Source organism: Gymnodraco acuticeps, unplaced genomic scaffold, assembly GCF_902827175.1.
Source record: "Gymnodraco acuticeps unplaced genomic scaffold, fGymAcu1.1, whole genome shotgun sequence".
Lineage (NCBI taxonomy): Eukaryota > Metazoa > Chordata > Actinopteri > Perciformes > Bathydraconidae > Gymnodraco > Gymnodraco acuticeps.
In genome coordinates, this window is record NW_022990082.1 from 1,178,133 (window position 1) to 1,199,631 (window position 21,499).

Consider the following 21,499-nt stretch of genomic DNA (forward strand, 5'->3'; position numbering starts at 1 on the left):
CCCACTATTTTAAAAGTGGTTGCTGAAGGAGCTGAGTCTTATTGACTTTCAGATTTTCTCAGCATTAGTTTTAGATTAGAGACCATGTCACTCAAAGTCAGTAAATGGAGAGGGTGTCAAAAGCCCTCATGTTGCAAAAAATAAATAAAATCTACTCTTACTACTTTTAAGCTACAACATGTGGAGTATGACACAGTTGTAGTGAAGCTGAATTAAATACAATAAATTATGTTTGGCTGGAAATTGAATAAAAAGAAGAAAATATATATTGTGGGAATCCATAATGCATGCTGTGTTAGCACATGGCCATGATCTAAAAGGGAACATGGGAGAGAGATGAGGGGTCTGATCTCCTGAACCGTTAATTATGATGCTCTGAGTCACACTGAATAACCCACAAACAAACTCTAATACAAATAACCTAATCTATAAACCAATTCTCAAATGTATAGCAATATACTCACTTCTACTATGAATATTTACCCTCAAAATGGGCACATTTAGGAAGCTGAACTTCAAACATTCGCTATATTACACTTATTTCGTTTAAAAGCTAAAATAAATACATGTTAGACACACATAACATCCAACTGTCTTTACAATACAGTGTCCATTTTGTAAAATCAGATTTTGTGGTTGGGGAATGAAGTTAAGACTATACTTAGATCCTCTTGCAGTACTTGTGTAACACTACCATTGCATTACATTTCTGAAATCCAATCTGTTCCTCTCCGCCTGTGGACTAAGTTAAGGGGAAGCACAGAATTCTTTTTATGGGACATAAAGCCCCGAGTTGGTGGCTACCATCATGAGGCATGGCTGTCACTGTAAGCTGCCACAGAGGGAAGGGAGAAATTGAATTGGCCTTCCCATTAATGTGCCATGTCACTGAGCATCAGGGCTCAGGATGTGACAAGTCCTATCTGTGTGCGTGTGCGTGTGCGTGTGCGTGTGTGTGTGTGTGTGTGTGTGTGTGTGGCCTAGCATTACTATACTTGTGGGGACCTAAATCTGTTTACATAGTCACGTGTGGGGACTCGCACAAATTGGAGGTCCCCATGAGGGGAATAATTAATTTTAGGGTGAAGACTTGGTTAGGTTTAGGATTAGGGTAAGAGTAAGGGTAAGGGTAAGGGTTAGGCATGTGTTGGTTATGGTTAAGGTTAGGATAAGTCTCCAGGAAATGCATGTAAGTTAATGTAATGTCCCCTGAAATGATGTATACATGGTATGTGTGTGTGTGTCCTACATGTTTTTAAACCCCAGCTGAAATCAGAATTATACATAAACTCAATAAATTAGGAGCGCAGGAAAACGTACACATATAAACATACAAACAAGGAAACAAAGAGTTTCTGTATACATAGTATGTGCAATCAATGACGGCAAATGCTCCTTTATAGGCTTTATTTTTGAACATATACTATATTGGCCTGATCAAAGGTCTTTGAATGAGTGATGAAAATGTAATTATTTAAAATTTGAGGGATATTTCTGGTTGAATCAAAGTTTCAGTAAGTCAGAAGAGGGAGAGGAAAGCCTATAACTCCCTCGATATCATACCATTGGATATTCTCACTCTGAAACTACCTCATTGACTATGGAGAGAGTGGCCACCCAGAATAGAATCTTAACTCAAGGTGCACTAACCATTTCTGGAGCTTCCAACCATATCTGACAATGAGATGTGGTTGAAAACCCAAGAAAAAGCAAGGTAGTGAACCATGAATGTAATTAGATATTTGATAAGTGTCCAAGATCCAGGTAGCCCAAGCCAGGCATTAGTGGTCATCCAGGTTATAAAGTGAGCAGTTCCTCAGGTCACTGTTTTACTGTATGTGTCACTGCCCAGTGTTCATCACCCGAGGCCCCCGGGGGTCACATCTCACTCCTCTCACTATAACTCGAACATGCCGCTCTATGGCTCCTGAAGGGGAGGAAGTGATGGGGAGGAAGAGCGGGAGATCAGTTACATAATAGCTAATGCCCTCTGTCCGTGTCCAGTGCTGGTGGCAGATGATGTATTGCCCAATAGTCAAGGGTGAATGGGAGCAGGGGAGGGCTGGAGGGGGGGGGGGGGGGGTAGGAGGATTGGTGTGGAGAAACACGGGATGAAGGCAGCAGCAGTCACCTCAACGTGAAGGAGGGGCGGGACAAGAGAAAACTGAGCTGCTGTCACCACCTCACTGTAGTAATACTGTTTGTGGAGAAACACGTCTACAACTTCATGTCAGTCAATGTGATTCTCCTTAACTCCAGCCGGATCATGTTTAAATGATTTTCTTTAAGAACGAAGATGCCAAACCATGGTATTTGTAACCATGTATAGAGTTTAGAGAGGCTTGGTAATTTTAAAAAGAAACAGAAATGATGATCTGATTTGTTTTTAAAAGAGAAAAAAACATATAGCTAAAGTAATAATCAAATAATCTAAATGCAGTGGATACAGCATTACATAGTTAGTGTTATATTGAGCAAAAAGGGATGATTACAAATTAGACAATTAGCCATAAGTAATGGACCAATTCATTATGAAGTATTAGCTAAAAGAAAGGGATCAAGGGAAGATTATTAGTTAAAAGTAATAAATAAACAAATTAATTAGCTAAAAGGAAGTAAATTAAAGCCAGTGATAATTAGAAAATAATTCGCTTAAAATAAGGAATTCAAAGTAAAATAGTGAAACGTCATGATTAAACGAATGAAAATTATATATCTTAAATAGTAAGCAAAGAGTATCAGATGCATCTGAAAAAGATAGCCATAAGCAATAGATAATCAAATTGAACAAAGAGCTAAAAGAAAAAGAGAAAATGTGAAAGGATTTCCTAAAAGTAATGGATAAACAGATGCAATAATTAGCTTCATCTCACAAAAGTAAATAACTATTTGTTTAATGGATAATGGACAAACAAATGTATATAAATACCTTAAGGGAATGGATAAGCAGGTAAAATAATTTGCAATAAATAATGGATTAACAACTGAAACACTAAATGGTTGAAGGGGCGAGTCTCTTTCAGTCCTATAAATTAAACACTGTAGTCGTTCTCATTAACATCCCCCCCTTATCTCCAGCTCTGTGTGTCTCTATTTATGTTTCTATTTCTAGAGCTGCTATACATGCTCTAACCAAACACCATAATCCATTCTGATAAGGCAGAAACACACCAGCATGCTTTGTCTACCTCAGTATATAATCCACACCTCTAATACAGGACAGGACGCTTAGTGCTGGAGACATTATGACATTCTGTCTCAACGTCGAGCATGACGCCAACTGTTTACTCTGTGTTATGTGAATACAAGTCACTATGATTTACATTATCTTAAACAAAGAATCTATCTTGTTGGAGAGGCTAGTTTCAGCCCATAACTCTGTCTCCAGTCTGTCATCTGATGGCGCTGCTTATTGCAGAGCAGCATGGTTCACATCATTGGGTAATGATGAACAAACAGTCATGGGGGACGGCAGAGGGATGTGTTGCCACTCTGATCATTATTTCTCTGCTGTGCATCATGGAAGAAGAGCAGAATGAGACTGATGGCTGCAGACGTCACACCGCTGACAGAGTACAGATACACATAACTGACTAAAAACAGAGACTGCACTGAGGCTCAGCAGCTTATTTACCCTTTAACTCTATTTTTATTTTTAGTCGAGGTCAATCAGAGTTACAGCATTAATGTCAAGTCCATTTAGAAACCAATTACAGTATCATTTAAAAACTTTTTAAAGTTCATCCAACCAAGTTACGGACCACATTTGGTGAAGACTGCATGACATTTGTAGGATTAATGTTTTTGTCTAGCCTGGACAAAAAAAGAAGAAGAAAACAAGAAGTATCCTTTTAGGACTTATTGTCATGAGTTGTAAAGCAAACATATGTTATGAATATCCGCCCAGAAGTCCTTTAGAATCAATATGTTTGCCAGACACTAATCACTTCTTGTCTTGATGTAAAACCTTGATATAACTCTCCTGCAAATCCCACAAGCATGTGATGTACAGTAACTGTTAAAAAAATATTAAAACATTCAGAAAAGGAAAGCTTGAAGACAAGAATGATATAAAAGACAACATAATGAAGAAGGAATCACAATGGAGATATCAAAATGGAAAACAGGATCAAAAGAGGAACATGAAATTAGACTTTTATAAGTTGCACAGGGAAACAAAACACGGTTAAACTTGTCAAGATCAGAAGGCAATTACATAACGAAAGTCTTTGAGAGTGGATTTTCAGAAGTGGATTTGAAAGATGTTTTTTTGGGCAGGGCACGCTGAGGCTACTGATTTAAAAAGCACTATCATTGTCTGAGTGTGTCAGGTTTAAAAACCATACAGCATGTCAGGGACCTCGTTTCTAAAAGCATTATAAAATATATTTAAAGTGCACCTTAAATTGTTCCTGGTCTGTTTGGATCATCCAAAATCCACACAGCTTTTAGAGGTCGAAATAAAAACTAGTTATTAGCACAGGAATGTATACAGATTATCCAGATTAAGGGGGGAATGTTTATGAAAAATACATGTTTCTGTTGAGTTTTGTAATGCAATTTATTGCAACTACTCAAGCAGCATGCGTTATGCCATCATCTATGGAACATTTGCATTCAGGAAAGCAAGTTCCTGTAAAGGCGAGTGGATTTATGGCAGGCAGTGAACCAACGATAAAAAGAACGGCTCTCACCAAGTACGACTCGGTTCCCTTCATTCGTACCAAAGAGCCGTTCAAAAGAATCGGATCTTTTGCGAACGTAACGTAGTTTACCCCTGATTCATTTCAACATTGATTTATAAATAGACCATGGAAAATACATCCCTCATTTTTCCAGTTTTCTTTTTCTCCATAACCCTAGCAAATGTACTTACTTCAAAAAGTTGGTTCATGTGGCAAAAACATTTAATTTTTGAGATATATTTTTCTGAGACTTCTGACACCACCTCAATAACTATCAAAAGGAACATCTCTTTCGAAACGAAGTTTCCCAGTAACCCCCGATAATCCACAGACACACAGTCCAGGTTTCATAAGGATTATTTCTCCGGTGGAAAGTTTTCTACAACACAGCCCAGTGTGTGGATTTATCAGTACATGATTTCTGAAAAGTGGTGTCGCTGCTGGATTTAAAAAAAATAGTTTAGGAAGTACACTCATTTTCCCTCTTCAGATATTGAATATGATAATGAAAATCTCACTCTTATGTATGTCTTTCAAATAATAAACTAAGAACGGTACAGACCAGATTATTATTTTTTCCGGCTGTCTATTTTCAAATTCTAGTGTACTTGAGCTGGTTTCTCCAAAATGACCTACCCCACCTTTATATTAAAATGGAATGCTTTGAACACAAAGTTAATTCAACCACTAAAATCTCAATATGGAAATCTCAAAACCTGGACATAGTTGTGTAAAACTACACAGCTATCTGCATGTCTGCAAAGGGTTGGTGATTTTCTTTTTTTCTTGTTTTAACTGACACCTTATCTGCCCCACACTATATACATTAGCTGTAAGCCATCCAGTAAAATCAAGCAGTAAACATCCAGTAAAAGAAAAAAATACGATTGTTACCTTTTCCTGGTATTGCCGTCTGGAGGAGTCTAGAGACTGGATGAGTGCGGTTGCGTGGCCGATAAACATGGCGTAGCAGGTGGCTCCCACGATCATACTGAGCATGGTCAACCAGATGTCGGACATGCTCTCCGGGGCTTGTCTTCCATATCCAATACACAGCATGTGGCTCATGGCCTTAAAGAGGGCGAAGGAGTAGAGCTCGGTCCAAGTGTCATTCTGTGTGGAGAGAGGGAAAGATTGCAAAGAGGCAAGATTGTGAAACTGTTCTCCGAGAATAGTTTCACACTTTTATATTGTTACGGTCATGATACAATGAGTTTGACCTTTAAAACAGGTTAGCATAAGTGATGACTTAATTAAAGAAAAAAGGTCTAAAGACTAAGACGTTCCTGGTGAAGTGTCTGGGGATGTTTTTCAGGTTTGGAGGAGAGCGTTATCATTATTACTGAGCAGCCTCGCCTCGTCTTGGCCAGAGCAGAAGGAGAAGGGGAAAAGTGAGAGTTAATGAGGAGCCTGTACATCTGCCTGCTCCTGTCTGCCTTTGATTGGCGCTCACACACTCAGTCAGCTCTAATTCTCCAGTGTTAGATTCATTAAAAAGCCCTCCATAGGCACCACTGCGCCTCAAACCCTCTCCTCAAACAGCTGGGGTGTCTTCAGTCACTGATTGACTTCTTGTATTTGTATCTGATTTGGGTTTTTCCAGGGGCATTTGCATTTCATTTGAGATTCAAATTCAGGTTGTTTTGGAGGAGGTCAAACGGGACGTACAGAGAAGAGGCGCCGTCAAATGAAAATGTGTGTTTGTCAAGATGATTCCAGGAGCAGGAAGGAAAGATGATGAGATTTTAAAGGCACTTAGCCTCAGGCAGGAGGGCAACCAGAAACTCTGTGAGTGTGACTTCCTATCTGTTTGAGCTGGCAGCTGGATCAGAGGTTTAGATTTATAAGGAGATAAAACTGGGCCTTATAATCTTTGATAAAAGACAGAAAAAGCCGCGACAAGCCTTTAAGATTGTAAGCACCATCAATACATATCTAGCTTTGTTGTTATTTCTAAATTTACCTTGTTACTGCAATCCTTGTCTCCCTGTCATCCTTAAGCCCAGTATAATAAGCAAAACTCTAATATAACACCCAGGGCCGCCCCTCCCTACAGGCCAATCACGCAGGCTGCATGGGGCCCCGCCTTGCGCAGGGGGCCCCGCCCAGAGGGCCTCAGCTGCTGTGCGCAGTTCTCCGCTCAGTTCTCCGGGAGAGTGAGAGTGAGAGGTGACAAGAGGAGCACGTCTGTAACCCGACACCGTTGCAATGAATCAACATCTGACCAATCACGGCTTTGATACGGCCACTAGTGCAGGTGAAGAGATGTCGGTGAAAAGACAGTTTCAGTCCGGCGCAAAAAACAAAACATGAAGAAACTAGAGCATCACTCGAAGGTGGGTTATTGTATGAGTCAAATGTACAACTTGCGAATGTTGTATAAGTCAAATTGCCAATTGCCATATTAAAACATCAGCTGCAATTCACGACATGAAGAAGGCAGTCTCTGCAGAGCATACAGGCTAATGGAGATGCAGTTATTTCCAGCATTCTTTATTTACCATTCATTCATTATGTTATGCCTTTTATCTGCTAATATACAGGAGGAAGAGTGATAAACTGTCTGTCTACTTGGCTTACATAACAGTTAAAGTTTACAGCCTAAAAAATATGGAGCATTTTTCCCCCTTTTATTCATTTTTATGTCAATTTGCACATTTCATGGTGATGCTCAGCCTCTCCCCTTAACTCCTAACAGTCATCATCATGTCAACCACAACACAGAGAAACACTGATAGAAATGTGTGTGTAGTTGTTGATACATTGCTGACAGAGGAAACTACATTTGAATACAGATTTAAGAAATATCAGTTTTTGAGCATGTCATAAGCATGTTTTGTCTTGACTATATGACAACTATATTATAATAAAACAATATAGTATTTTTATTATTGAATTGATTATGATTATGATTATTAGTAGAAGTAGTTTATTTGCATTAATTATATTTTTATCTTTTTGAGGCTAGTATTTGGCAGGAAATGCAAAATTCACCTGTAAACCCATACTGAACGACATACATGAACATTTACCATTTACCTCACTGTATAAAAAAGTAAACGTTGATAATAATAATAAACAGGAATTATATTTGCAAAGTAGCCTACTTTGTTTCCAAAAAAAAAGTTCACTCCTGTCGGTTGGGGGGGGGGGGGGGGGCCTCATCTCACAATGTCGCTTGGGGCCCCAAGTTGGCCAGGGGCGGCCCTGATAACACCCCAGCTTCAGTCTGTTTCTCATCCCCACTGCCCCCGGGTGGTGAAGAGACCCGGAGCTGAATCCCTCCAGTCAGCCATCAGCATGCTTGGAACTTTACTGGTGGATAAACAGCATGTGAAGACCCCAGGCAAAGAAATAAACACCTTCTAACACATGGCTACATCTGTGTCTCGGTCCTACTCTCTTACAGGCACACACACATTAAGATAGAGTGATTCAGTGGAGAGAGATTCAGAAAATATTGTCTTAAGCGTCACTGGGGTTCATCCTAAATGTAAAATCTTCTGTACAAAGTAAAACAAGATAACAAGAATACTAGAAACAATTTAAATGCAGATCCTTCTGAGTTAAAAATCAAGGAATAGCTCTTAGCTTGTCTATGGCCGTTTCTCAATGTCGAGTAAACCTGCTGCAGAGCCACTATTTCAAGTATTCTACGTCATCGAGTGGCGCCTAAGGACTGTTTAAATGCATGTTAAATGCCCAGCATTCTGCGCCACTCGATGACGTAGTATACTTGAAATAGTGGCTCTGCAGCAGGTATACTCGACATTGAGAAACGGCCTATGTGTCATCCATACTTATGCTGTGACATGATGGAATGGAAACATGCAAACTGTAAAACTGCAAGTGGAACTTTCATTATCCATTTTAAAAGATGAGATGCAGCGGCACACACTGTATCATCAAGAACACCCAGCATTAGCTAGGTACAGATAAAGGGTGTATCAATACAACTCATCAATGACAAGAGGGTGCATTACTCATGCCTGTGTGGCTGTGTGACCGGGGATAAATCTGCTCCACTCTCCTGTGTTCCTAGAAATGTTGTTGTTGATCTCAAGGCCTAGTGAGCAGATCAGTGTTTCTGCACTGATTTCCATACAAATACACAGTGTCACCTTGACCTGAAAGAGACAGAATTGATACTGGATGATGCATACAAACTATGTGAATGTTTACATGTACTTTAGTTAGGTTTAGTTGATGTATTATTTAATGGTTTAACATTAAGGGAAATGTGCGTATTGCATTCTTGCCGAGAGTCAAATGAAAAGATCGATATCTGTGGTGTTAGCTTAGCTCAGCTTAAAGGCTGGTAATGGAGAAACAGCTAGCCTGGTTCCAGCTATCCACACACAGCTGACGACTTCTATCCAACAGCCCCTCTAAAGCTCATATCCTGTTTGTTTATCCTCTGTTTGTGCATGCAAAAAGAGGTTTTGTACTTCTTGACAGGGCGCTGTAACTTTTAGGATGCTTTGCTCTTGTTGCCTGGCAGCTACCTTGGCAACCAGCTTAGCGATGGAGACAAAACACGACCAGCTGTAACTGGTCAGTGTGTGTTTAGGTTTGAGATAATTGCTGATGAAAACTGACAATGTGCACAGCCGTCTCTTACTAGTGGAAATTACAGCCTTCATAGTAACACAATAAAGAAACTCTACAGGGAGACCACCCTGTGTGAAGGGGGGGAAGAAAGAGGAAAACAATGAAATTAGCTCTGGTGTTCATTTTTATCTGCCAGCGGTCTTCACTGAGCAGCTAATTGTACATAATACATTTAGGGATGAGGGAGTGCATGGTGCGTGTGTGTGTGTGTGTGTGTGTGTGTGTGTGTGTGTGTGTGTGTGTGTGTGTGGTGTGTGTGTGTGTGTGTGTGTGTGTGTGTGTGTGTGTGTGTGTGTGTGTGTGTGTGGTGTGTGTGTGTGTGTGTGTGTGTGTGTGCGTTGCAGAGCACCTCTTTGACAGGGTGCAGTCCGTCTCTGAGAGAAAAACTCACAGGGGGAGTTTGGTCTGCTTGAAAGGACTGACATTTGACAACATTGACATTGAAATTTGAATATGTAAATTGCCGTAAAAAACCTTGTTAGCCTTGTTAAGATTCATTATTTAGAACCAGTGAGTTCGTATTCAATATTTAAAACCAAGGGAGTAAAAAATGTTGTAGGATGGTTTGGTGTCTGAAGTAATTGACCGTTTTGATGAGAAATGCTGACAAGTACTCTGATAAAATCTTTCTTTTTCTAAGTCTATTTATTATGATGGCCGACCCGAGCTAATTTACAATTTAAAATGTGTTTGTATAGCTCTTCGTCTTACAATCTTTTTTACTTCTTCAAATATTGTTAACTTCTACCCGGTGCCTTCACAACCCTTTGTTCACTCAACTATATCAGGCCTTTCAATATATAAAAAACTGAAAGCTGGGAAACAAAGCACAGGTGCATAATGGTTACTATTCCAATGAGTGAATCATTTGCAGAAGAGGAGCAGGTTCAGTCTGGCCTCTGAGGGACCCTTCTTTGTAGGCCGTATCCTCTGAATTCAGACACAGCTGGAGTTTCCTGACTGCTGTTGCTTTTCAATCAGGAGCATCCAGAGAATCTGTCAGGTTGATGATGCAAGCGGAGGCCAAAGGACACAAGCCTAAAGCATCTGTGCTCATCTCATGACAGTGAAAGAGACATGGTGGTTGTTGTAGTTATGATAATTAGAAAAAAAAGGGGGAGACGGTAGGTTACAATTCAAAGAAAACCTCTAGGGAGCTCTGAACTTGTGTCTACACTGAATATCACTGCTTGGCTCAATATGACAAAAACTACTGTCCTTCTTGAAATGGGGTTTCACAGACACTCAGATTAGTTCTACCCTCTTCAATAAAGTCAACATTGACCAAACTTCCCTTAATTTTACTTTTATTAAAAAATGGATTATATCTAAACAAATACACATGAATACTTTACCAGTTTCAAGTCTCCTGAACTTTATAAATTAAGGATCCATTTCCACATGCCACTCACGTCTATTACCTTATTATGTTCCAAATCTTGTCTGAAAAATGATATGGATGTTCTTTCACACTGATCTATTACATGTACCAAATTCATTCTGAAGCTCAACTCAACTCACACACACCCTCCTTCACACACATATCTCAAATGACACGTATGCTTGTGTGTGCTGACAGGCCTGCCCGACAGTTAGATCACTTCATTTATTGAGAGAATGGGGGGTATCCTTATTATTAACTCTGACAGCAGGATGTTTTCATGAAGTGCCTATTTGTGGATCATTGTGTGCGTACAGTACAGTGCACATCCATAGATAATAGCTAATTGGCATACTAATGAAATTCTAGCAACTCTTCTTCCTCTTCAGGAAAATGTCTCTCAGCTGCCCTAATATGGAAGACAGTAACAGAGCTCAGACTGAAACAGGAGAAACAGAGAGGCTTTATTTTAATTCCGCTGATCCAGCAGCCAATCAGAGTGAGGCATATAGGACCGACCTACCCGTGATTCACGTAACAGAGATCAACTTAAATGAAAGACCATTATGATGTGGTACCTGATCACTTCACTGCAGGAGAGTGATTATCAGGCTTATAACAATAAAGTGCACATTTATGAGTCGCAGATTTTGTTATTGACTGTTTTGAGGTAGAGCCTAATGCATTATGGGAGAGAAAGGGTTTGGGAGGAGGCTATTTTGATTATCATATCAAATATACACAAAGGCAGACCGATGATTAACCCTCCTGTTGTGTTCGGGTCAAATCTGACCGATTTACTACTTTCATCAATCATAACTTTTTTGTTTTACATCGCTTCATGATATCCTTCACAGTAGACATTTGAACATATAAAATTGCTGATCACCACTTTCATTGAATTTTGGATGATTTAGTCAACTTTGCAACACCCATGGTGTTCCCGGTCAAAAATGACCGCCATAAAGAAAAGGAATTAGTAACCATCCGGATCAGATAAAACCAACACATCCTCACTCCCAGGTCGGCCTATGTTGACGTTATGTCAAGTCCCCTGTCGGCTTTTTCCAACTCAAGGGGGGGGGCCTTAGCGTCCATTTTCAACGCAAGGGGGGGGGCCCTTAGCGTCCATTTTCAGCTTTCCGGGATGTCCATATGCTTCTATGGACGCAGCACGGCGTTCGTTTGTGTCGACTGCCCTTAAAGGCAATGTGAGCGTCCATTCTCATTGGATAACGGAGAATTGTACACCCGGAAGTAAGTATTCCCCTTACTGTCGATTGATTTTACAGTGATATCTGCACTACTCATCGACTAAAAAACACCAGATTATCCTTGTTAATTACACAACATTGATTGGTTTAAATTGTGTGCAATGCTTTTGTATTTTTCCCCTTCGATTCGGAGAAACAAATGTTTTTTCGGAGTAAAGGATGGCAGAAGACACTACACTACCCAGAATCCCCAGCTATCGTTTGGACTACACCATGTGCTCTGTTTGACAAACCCCGTGATAGTCCTCAAGCTCTGTGATTGGAGAGTGTTCTCCGAGGGTTACGCCGAGCCTCGAACAGCACTTGAAATGGGATGGAATCACGGCAGACTGTCCAAAACTGGATTTCAACGGGTCCACCGCGTCCCCCCCTCCCCCACCCCGTCCCCAGAACTACAAATGCTGGCTATTCTGTTTCGCAACATGTTCTGTATCTATGGCACGTCTCTACTGGGAGTTGTAGTTTTAAAAGACGTTTTCGTATTTCCCATAATAAGAAGTTGCCAGTATTAAACTGTGTACATCCCTGGAGGTTTAGGGGATAGGAAACACTCACATTTAAAACATATAATTAATAAATGGGTGAAAATTGCTTGTGCCCATAATGGGCAGCATTAATATATATATACACATGCCAGCTAAGGTCAGAAGAGCTTTATTTAACAGCTGGTCTTATGTTTGTGACCCCTGTTGTTAATTGATAACATGACATTACATTACATTAATTGATAAGCCTGAAACATGCACTTGTTAAGGTTCAGAGGCACATTTTGCAAATATGGCAGTAGCCATCGATCAGCTTAAGATAATATATACTTTATTGATCTCAAGTTGGAACATTTGCGTTACATCAGCATGTGTAACAGTTAAATATGCAGTGGTGTTTATTTGTAAATCATTTAGTATAATCACAAAAATTCTGTGTTTTATATTCAACAATTCTGTGTTCTTTATTTATTGATTGTTCAATACCTGACAAGGTCGGAGATTAAATATCTACATAAATCTTATAAGAGTATAATACATTATGTATAATATCAGTTAAAATAACTGCTTCAACATAGTTAACATTGCTGGAGGTATGCACAAATATTGATAGATGTCTTGTAATGCACTATTGAGGAACCTGCGACCCAAGTTTTTCATTCATTGCATAACTACACCATAGTTGTGTAGGCCTATATGATATGTCAATAAACCTTAGAAAATCTTGAAATCTTGAAAGGGATGTGCAAAATAGTCATTATATACAGTCTTTAATTAACTATTAGTAGAGAATAACGAGTAATTAATATACTTATAGGGATCCTATTAATATCTAATAATAAAAATAATGAAATTCAATAACATGCTTTAACCACTAGGTGTCCCTTTATATCAGCTGTGCACCTTTATGGTGTAAATACAGCCTATCTACCAATTGGATCAAATATAAAAGTCAGCCGAATTAGTGTTGATACTGCAAGGAGACGTATTGTGTGAAAAGAAATGTAAGATGTTGTTTAATGGCTGATATATTTATGATCCACGTCACGTTTTCAGTTCCTCATGTTTGTCTAGAAGTCTTCTCATCAGGGCTCTATAAATACAGAACTACGGCAGATATGTAATATTTAATGCAGCCGAACCGTGTATTACAATGCCGTTATGTGATGACTTCCAAAGAGAAAAGCAAGCACACTCGGAATAAAGTATTATTGTATTTTTAAAAAATGTTTTCGGTCTGTTTCCGTTATTTGTTAATGACGATGTGCTGTGAGATGTGAGACTGGAATTGCACAGGGGAAAATAACGTAGGCTATCTTTAGATGCGGATTTTGTTAAACTAATATGTTTGCGCTGTGGACCAACACTATACATTGACGGGGAAGGAGGTAGCAATAAAGATAACACCATTAAACAGTTACACAACATAACAGAAATAATATCGATAGCAGCGTCCCTAGCAACCACCTTGGTAACAATGAAAACGTTATGGACAAAATTTCCTGAAGTAATCTTCGTAATAACTAGCAAACTAAAGATCATGTACATCCACTGCACACATAATCTGAAATAACAACTCATATTTCTCGCATCAAATGACATCAAAACGCATTTTAATGGCCAAACTAACTTTAAAATAGGCATTTTCCATCGAGAATAAAACGAAGTTCGGCCATGTTTCTTTTTTCTGCAGGGAGAAATTTGAAGATCACGTGACGTCAAACAGAGCACATGGTGTAGTCCAAACGATAGCTGGGGATTCTGGGTAGTGTAGTGTCTTCTGCCATCCTTTACTCCGAAAACATATTTGTTTCTCCGAATCGAAGGGGGAAAATACAAAAGCATTGCACACAATTTAAACCAATCAATGTTGTGTAATTAACAAGGATAATCTGGTGTTTTTTAGTCGATGAGTATTGCAGATATCACTGTAAAATCAATCGACAGTAAGGGGAATACTTACTTCCGGGTGTACAATTCTCCGTTATCCAATGAGAATGGACGCTCACATTGCCTTTAAGGGCAGCCGACACAAACGAATGCCGTGCTTCCATGAGCGTCCATAGAAGCATATGGACATCCCGGAAAGCTGAAAATGGACGCTAAGGCCCCCCCCCCCCCTTGCGTTGAAAATGGACGCTAAGGCCCCCCCCCCCTTGCGTTGGAAAAAGCCGACAGGGGACTTGACATAACGTCAACATAGGCCGACCTGGGAGTGAGGATGTGTTGGATAAAACATACGCTAGATGTGTTTCCCCCCCTTATGTGCCCATCCCCCCATGTGAATCACACCTGGCACACACACAGAACAATTTGATACATTTCCCACTCTTATGTGCCCATCCCCCCACATGGATCACACCTGGCCCACGCAATACATGTTCAGTGTCTATTCTTTGTATATTTACTGCAGTTGTTCATGTATACCAGTAGTCTGATACAATATTTACAGTTTGAAAGGGTGTTAAATGAAATTTGGTGATGATTAATGGTTTTTGTGTGAATGTAATAGCAGTTAAAACAGGACCGGTCAAATTTGAAGGCGAATTCCATTTAAGGGGGAGAAAACGAACACAACAGGAGGGTTAAAAGAGGGTATGAAAGGCAAATGAAAGTGCCCTCTGAGCGAGTGAATGACCCTAAGATAGCTTAAGTGCATGGAGGATGCAAAAAGAAAGGTAGAGTGTTGCGGACAGCCTGGGTGAGTATCATTTAACGCTGCGTCACTCCTTTACAGCCGCTCTGAAGAGGATCTCTGACCTTGATTACCCTGAGATGGAGAGCAGCACCCAGGGGTGCTCTCTGGCATCGCGGCATCTCCCTTGGAAAATTGCACACGAGCGTAAACAAGCACATCACTCTGAGGCTTCAAAGACAAGACTGAAGTAAGCACGGCGAGGGGAAAGGAAGAGAGGCGAGGAGAGATGACGGCTTGAAACAAATATATTTTTCAATGCATTAAACCCTTTGGGGATAATTACATTCAAAAATGTTGTCAAGCAATATCAAAAAGGCCTGTTCCTAGAGAATGGAAAACATTCAAATTGGCTATTAACATTACATTACATTGCATTTAGCTGACGCTTTTATCCAAAGCGACTTACAATAAGTACATTCGACCAGGAAGACACAACCTTGAAGAAAACAGAATCATATAAGTACATCAGGTTTCATAGTGCTACTCAACTGGCTATAGATAAGCCAGTCCTTTATTAGTATATAAGTGCTCTGTTAGCAGTTCTTTGTTAATAATTCTATCGCTCGAAGTGGAGTCGAAAGAGATGAGTTTTCAGTCTGCGCCGGAAGATGTGCAGGCTTTCTGCTGTCCTGATGTCAATGGGGAGCTCATTCCACCATTTTGGAGCCAGGATAGCAAACCCACGTGTTTTTGCTGATGGGAACTTGGGTCCCCCTCGCAGCGAGGGTGCAGCGAGTTGTTTGGCTGATGCAGAGCGTAGTGCACGCGCTGGGGTATACAGTTTAACCATGTCCTGGATGTAGGCCAGATCCATTCGCAGCATGATATGCAAGTACCAGTGTCTTGAAGTGGATTCTAGCAGTTACCGGAAGCCAGTGAAGGGAGCGGAGGAGCGGAGTGGTGTGGGAACATTTAGGAAGGTTGAAGACCAGACGAGCCGCTGCATTCTGGGTGAGCTGCAGAGGTCGGATGGCACATGCAGGTAGACCAGCCAGGAGGGAGTTGCAGTAGTTTAGGCGTGAGGTGACAAGAGCCTGGACCAGAACCTGCGTGGCTTTCTGGGTCAGCTGGGGACGTATCTTCCTGATGTTGTAAAGCGTGTATCTGCAGCAACGGGTTAACAAGTCTATATTTGCAAATGTGAGATGAGGAAACGGGGTGATGTCGGGGGGGCAGGCATGTCTGAACACTGTGCAGGATACATCTGGAGCCTATGACATCCAATATGTGGTTACTTAGCGAAAAGCAACAACATGACTAATTTACTGCATTTTGGTGAGAACTGACATACAGAGTTGGCACACAGCAGTGGGTTTCTCTGTGGCCCCTATAGAAATAGAAGAGACGCACATATGTGTGTTTATTGGTGTGTATGTGTGTCTGTAGAGGGTGAGAGTGGGAAAAGAAGATGGATCCAGAAATTAAACCAGTGATTGAATGAGAAAGAGTCAACAGTGATGTCCCCCAGGGTCAATGGGTGTGAGATCCATCTGTTCCTGAAGATCTCACACCAGGGGGGTATACTACGAAGCAGGATTTTCGCTCAGCCGGCTAAATTCAGGGAAAACTCCGGCTTTCCGGTCCAACGAAGCTGGTTCTCTTTTTAGCAGGCTAGATCTCCATGGTAACTTATGCTTAGCGGCTAACCTGGTCGGGACCAGGTTAGGTTGCAGGCTAAGAGCTCAACTCAGTGAAAGCACTGCCTGCTGACCAATCAGAGCTCAGTGTGCGGAGTTTAAAGCGATCAAGTCATATTACAGGAGAAAGGAAATACAGAAAAGCTGCCGTTGCAGGAAAGACGGCCGGCAAAAATCACCGACTGTGTGAACGTGAACATTAATAGAATATCACCTCCCATCTTCAGAGCAATCTGACTATTATAACATTAGCGTTAAGAAAGCTTACTTAAATATCTGCCACAACATAAGTAACCGGATCAGAGTAACATTAAGTACAGTCCGCGCGGCATATCACATCATAATGTATCATATATTTCCTTAAATGAGTCAGCTGAGCCGTATCTGGCCGTGCAACACTCACAGTGTCACATACTGTATGCAGAAGTATTATTTTAAGCAACACATTAAGTTGACGAAACACTCGAGACAAATGTAATTAAAGTCAGATCCACTCGTGTTTTAGACGGGGCAGTGATATCATAAACCTGTTAATGTATGCATTCAAACGCTTTTTCTTTTACCAGCTGTATTCACCTTGCAGGTGCAGCTATGTGGCTTTTATCCTGGATAAAGTGTTTAAGTCATGGATGTTTAAAGTTTAACTTCTTCATATGTCTAATATTATAGTTTACTTTTCATTCAGGAAGTATGACGCTGCGCTGTCAGTATGCTTCTCCATGTTTGTGATTGGTCGAATGCTCCAAATACCACCCATTTCATGTGAACGCGCACCTAACTAGATAGGAAACGGCTGGCTTGAGCGATCCACTTGATAACCCGCGTCGTAGTACCGTTTAGCGAGAGCGCGTATGTTTTGGATTTGGCCAACCGGCTAACTCAAACATATCCAGGTTAGGTTGAACCAGCTTCGCAGTATAGGCCCCAGGACACACACACACACACACACACACACACACACACACACACACACACACACACACACACACACACACACACACACACACACACACACACACACACACACACACACACACACACACACACACACACACACACACACACACACACACACACACACGCACACACGCACACACACACACACAAACGGAGGTGATCTTTGGGGCCATAGATCTCGGCCTCTGTTACGGATAATATAGCACTAAAAACATTGCACAGGAAGCATGGGAATATATGTAATTTATGTAACTATTTGTCACGATCTGTCTATGTTTTAGTTTGAAAAGTGTTCCCCCTCCCGTCTTGTCTGTTGTTGTTGATTGTGTTCACCTGGTGCCCTGTGTTGTCTCCTCCCCCCTCACCTGTGTCTTGTTGGTTTGATTAGTAAGCATGTTGTAACTTCCGGTTGTTGTCATCTCCGGGTATCCCGTGTGCCTGTTCTGTTGCTGATAGCTTATTAACTTAATCGATCGTTTTAAAACTCTTGATCACGGTTTAAAACTCTGGATCACGGCAACTGCCTGACGTTGTAATCACACGTTACTATAACTTAAGCACTCACAACTCTCCTTCTCTTAGCCTACACTCTTTTCGGGTTTGCTAACGCTAGCTACTTTAGCTTGATAGCTAGCCATGGCTCTTTCCCCACCCTCGGGTGCTATTTCGTGCTCTAACTGTCTCATGTTTGGTTACTTCCCTACCTCCTTTACTGGTACCGGTACATGTGTTAAATGTAGTATAGTTGTTAGGTTGGAGGCGGGAATCATAGCCATAGAAGCCCGGCTCCGCATCTTAGAAAGTAACTCAGATACAGTAAAGCCCATGTTAGCCGGACCGGCAAAAGGTAGCTCCTATTAGCCGTCCCCCGGCAACTCCCGAGCAGCAGGGAGACTGGGTGACTGTTCAGAAGGGGCATAACGCGAAACCCGCAGGTCCCCACCAACCCGTTCACGTATCTAACAGATATTCCCCACTCAGCGAGACACCCGCTGAGAAGCCAACTCTGGTTATTGGTAGCTCTATTATGAGACACGTGAATTTAGAGACCGAAGCCTCCACAGTCACATGCATTCCGGGGGCCAGAGCGGGCGACGTTGAGGCGCATCTTAAACTGCTGGCTAAAAATAAACGTAAATACAGTAGGATTGTTATTCACGTCGGTGGTAATGATGTTCGTATACGCCAATCAGAATGCACCAAACTTAATGTGGAGTCGGTGTGTAGTTATGCTAAAACAATGTCGGACACCGTAATCTTCTCTGGTCCCCTCCCCAATCTGATCAATGATGACATGTATAGCCGCATGTCATAATTTCAGCGCTGGTTGTCTTGGTGGTGCCCAGCAAACAATGTGGGCTTCGTAAATAATTGGACAGCCTTTTGGGGAAAACCTGGTCTGATTAAGAGAGACGGCATTCATCCTACTTTGGAAGGTGCAGATCTCATTTCGGCAAACATTTCAGGGCTTTGTGGACTTAATCCATGACAAACTGGAGTTGAGACCAGGAGGCGGAGTCGCAGTCTTACACGCTTCTCTGCGCTCTCTCCTAGGCAGTCATCCATAGGAATCCCGAACCCAATAAAATACCCAATATTAGCGGTGTGTGTGTGTCTGCCCAAGGACAAGTTAAGGTAAAACCTAATAGAGGTGTCATACATAATAACCTAACAAAAGTAAATGTAACAACTACTACAGTGCAACAAAACAGGAATATTAAATGTGGTCTCTTAAACATAAGATCTCTAGCATCTAAAGCAATATTGGTAAATGATTTAATATCAGATTATAATATTGATATATGCTGTCTCACTGAAACTTGGTTGAGACATGAAGAATATGTCAGCATAAATGAGGCCACTCCACCCAGCCATATCAATACTCATATTGCCCGAGGCACGGGCCGAGGAGGTGGAGTTGCAGCAATCTTTGACTCAAGTTTACTTATCAATACTAAACCAAAATTAAATTATACCTCCTTTGAAAGTCTCGTTTTTAGTCTTACGCATCCGACCTGGAAAACTTTGCAGCCAATCTTATTTGTTACAGTGTACCGTGCACCAGGTCCTTATTCAGAATTATTATCTGAATTCTCTGAGTTTTTATCAACTTTGGTTCTTAAAACAGATAAAGTAATTATCGTAGGTGACTTTAATATTCATGTTGACGATGATAAAAATAGCCTTACTGTTGCATTTAACTCTATATTAGATTCTGTTGGTTTTTGTCAGTGTAAATAAACCAACCCACTGCTATAATCACACTCTCGACCTTGTTCTGACTTATGGTATTGAAATTGAGCAACTATTAGTCGAACCGCATACTCCTGCTTTATCCGACCATTTCTTAGTAACTTTTGAAGTACTGTTACGAGACTACAAAGCATTAGTCAAAAGCTCCTGCAGCAGAAACCTATCTGTTAGTGCTATAGCCAAATTTAAGGAAGAGATTCCACCAATACTTAACTCGATAGCATGTCTGCATGTAAGGGAGGAAACTTATACAAAATGTACACCACCCCAAATTGATCATGTTGTTGATAGTGCTACAGATGCGCTGCGAATACAATTAGACTCTGTTGCTCCTTTGAAAAAGAAGAAAATAAAACAACATAGATTAGCTCCATGGCATAATGCCGAAACCCGCAAAATAAAGCAAAAGTCGAGACAACTTGAAAGGATATGGCGTTCCACTAAACTTGAAGAATCTCGTTTAATTTGGCATATTACTCTCAATGAATATAAGAAAGCACTGCGTAAAGCGAGAGTAGCCTACTACTCTTCATTAATAGATGAGAATAAGAATAATGCAAGATTTCTTTTCAGCACTGTAGCCAGGCTGACAGAGAGCCATAGCTCGATTGAGCCTTCTATTCCCATAGCACTCAGTAGTAATGATTTTATGTGCTTTTTTAACGATAAAATTGTTACTCTTAGAAACAAAATTAATGACCTCTTGCCTTTGACCAGTATAGTGTTATCAACAGCTCCCGGAACGTAAGTTCTAATATTACACTAGATAGTAAACTAGAATGCTTTTCAGCCATAAACCTTGAACAATTAAATTCAATGATTCTCTCTTCTAAACCATCAACGTGTATGTTAGACCCAATTCCAACTAAGCTGTTGAAGGAAGTTTTTCCATTAATTAGCACTTATTTATTAAACATTATGAATATGTCTTTATTATCAGGCTATGTTCCACAATCATTCAAAGTAGCAGTGATAAAACCGCTTCTTAAAAAGCACAACCTCGATCCAGAGGTTTTAGCCAATTATAGACCTATTTCCAATCTTCCGTTCCTCTCAAAAATTCTTGAGAAAGCGGTCGCAAAACAGTTGTGTGATTACTTAAAAAACAATGATTTATTTGAAGATTTTCAGTCTGGCTTTAGAACACATCATAGCACAGAGACAGCTCTGGTTAAAGTCACAAATGACATTCTAATAGCTTCTGACAAGGGACGTGTCTCTATTCTTGTTTTGCTCGATCTCAGTGCTGCATTTGATACTATCGACCATGATATCTTATTGCAAAGACTAGAGCACTTAGTTGGCATACAGGGAACTGCTTTAGACTGGTTTAGGTCCTATCTATCTGTACGCTCTCAGTTTGTACGTGTCAATGATGAATCTTCCACGCAAACCAAAGTTAGCCATGGAGTGCCACAGGGCTCAGTGCTCGGACCTATTTTGTTCACATTATATATGCTTCCGTTAGGCAATATTATAAGGAATCATTCTGTACATTTTCATTGTTATGCGGATGAT

The 21,499-nt window shown here is 40.7% G+C and overlaps 1 protein-coding gene across 1 annotated transcript in view; it reads right to left on the reverse strand.

The window, feature by feature from the left end:
• The window catches only part of hcn2b (hyperpolarization activated cyclic nucleotide-gated potassium channel 2b), a 65,924-nt gene that overhangs the window by 19,616 nt on the left and 24,809 nt on the right, over positions 1 to 21,499 (reverse strand). Inside the window, exon 4 of the mRNA XM_034216228.1 lies at positions 5,580 to 5,798. Within this exon, the coding sequence (XP_034072119.1) occupies positions 5,580 to 5,798 (219 nt within the window). The remainder of the gene's footprint in view (positions 1 to 5,579; positions 5,799 to 21,499) is intronic.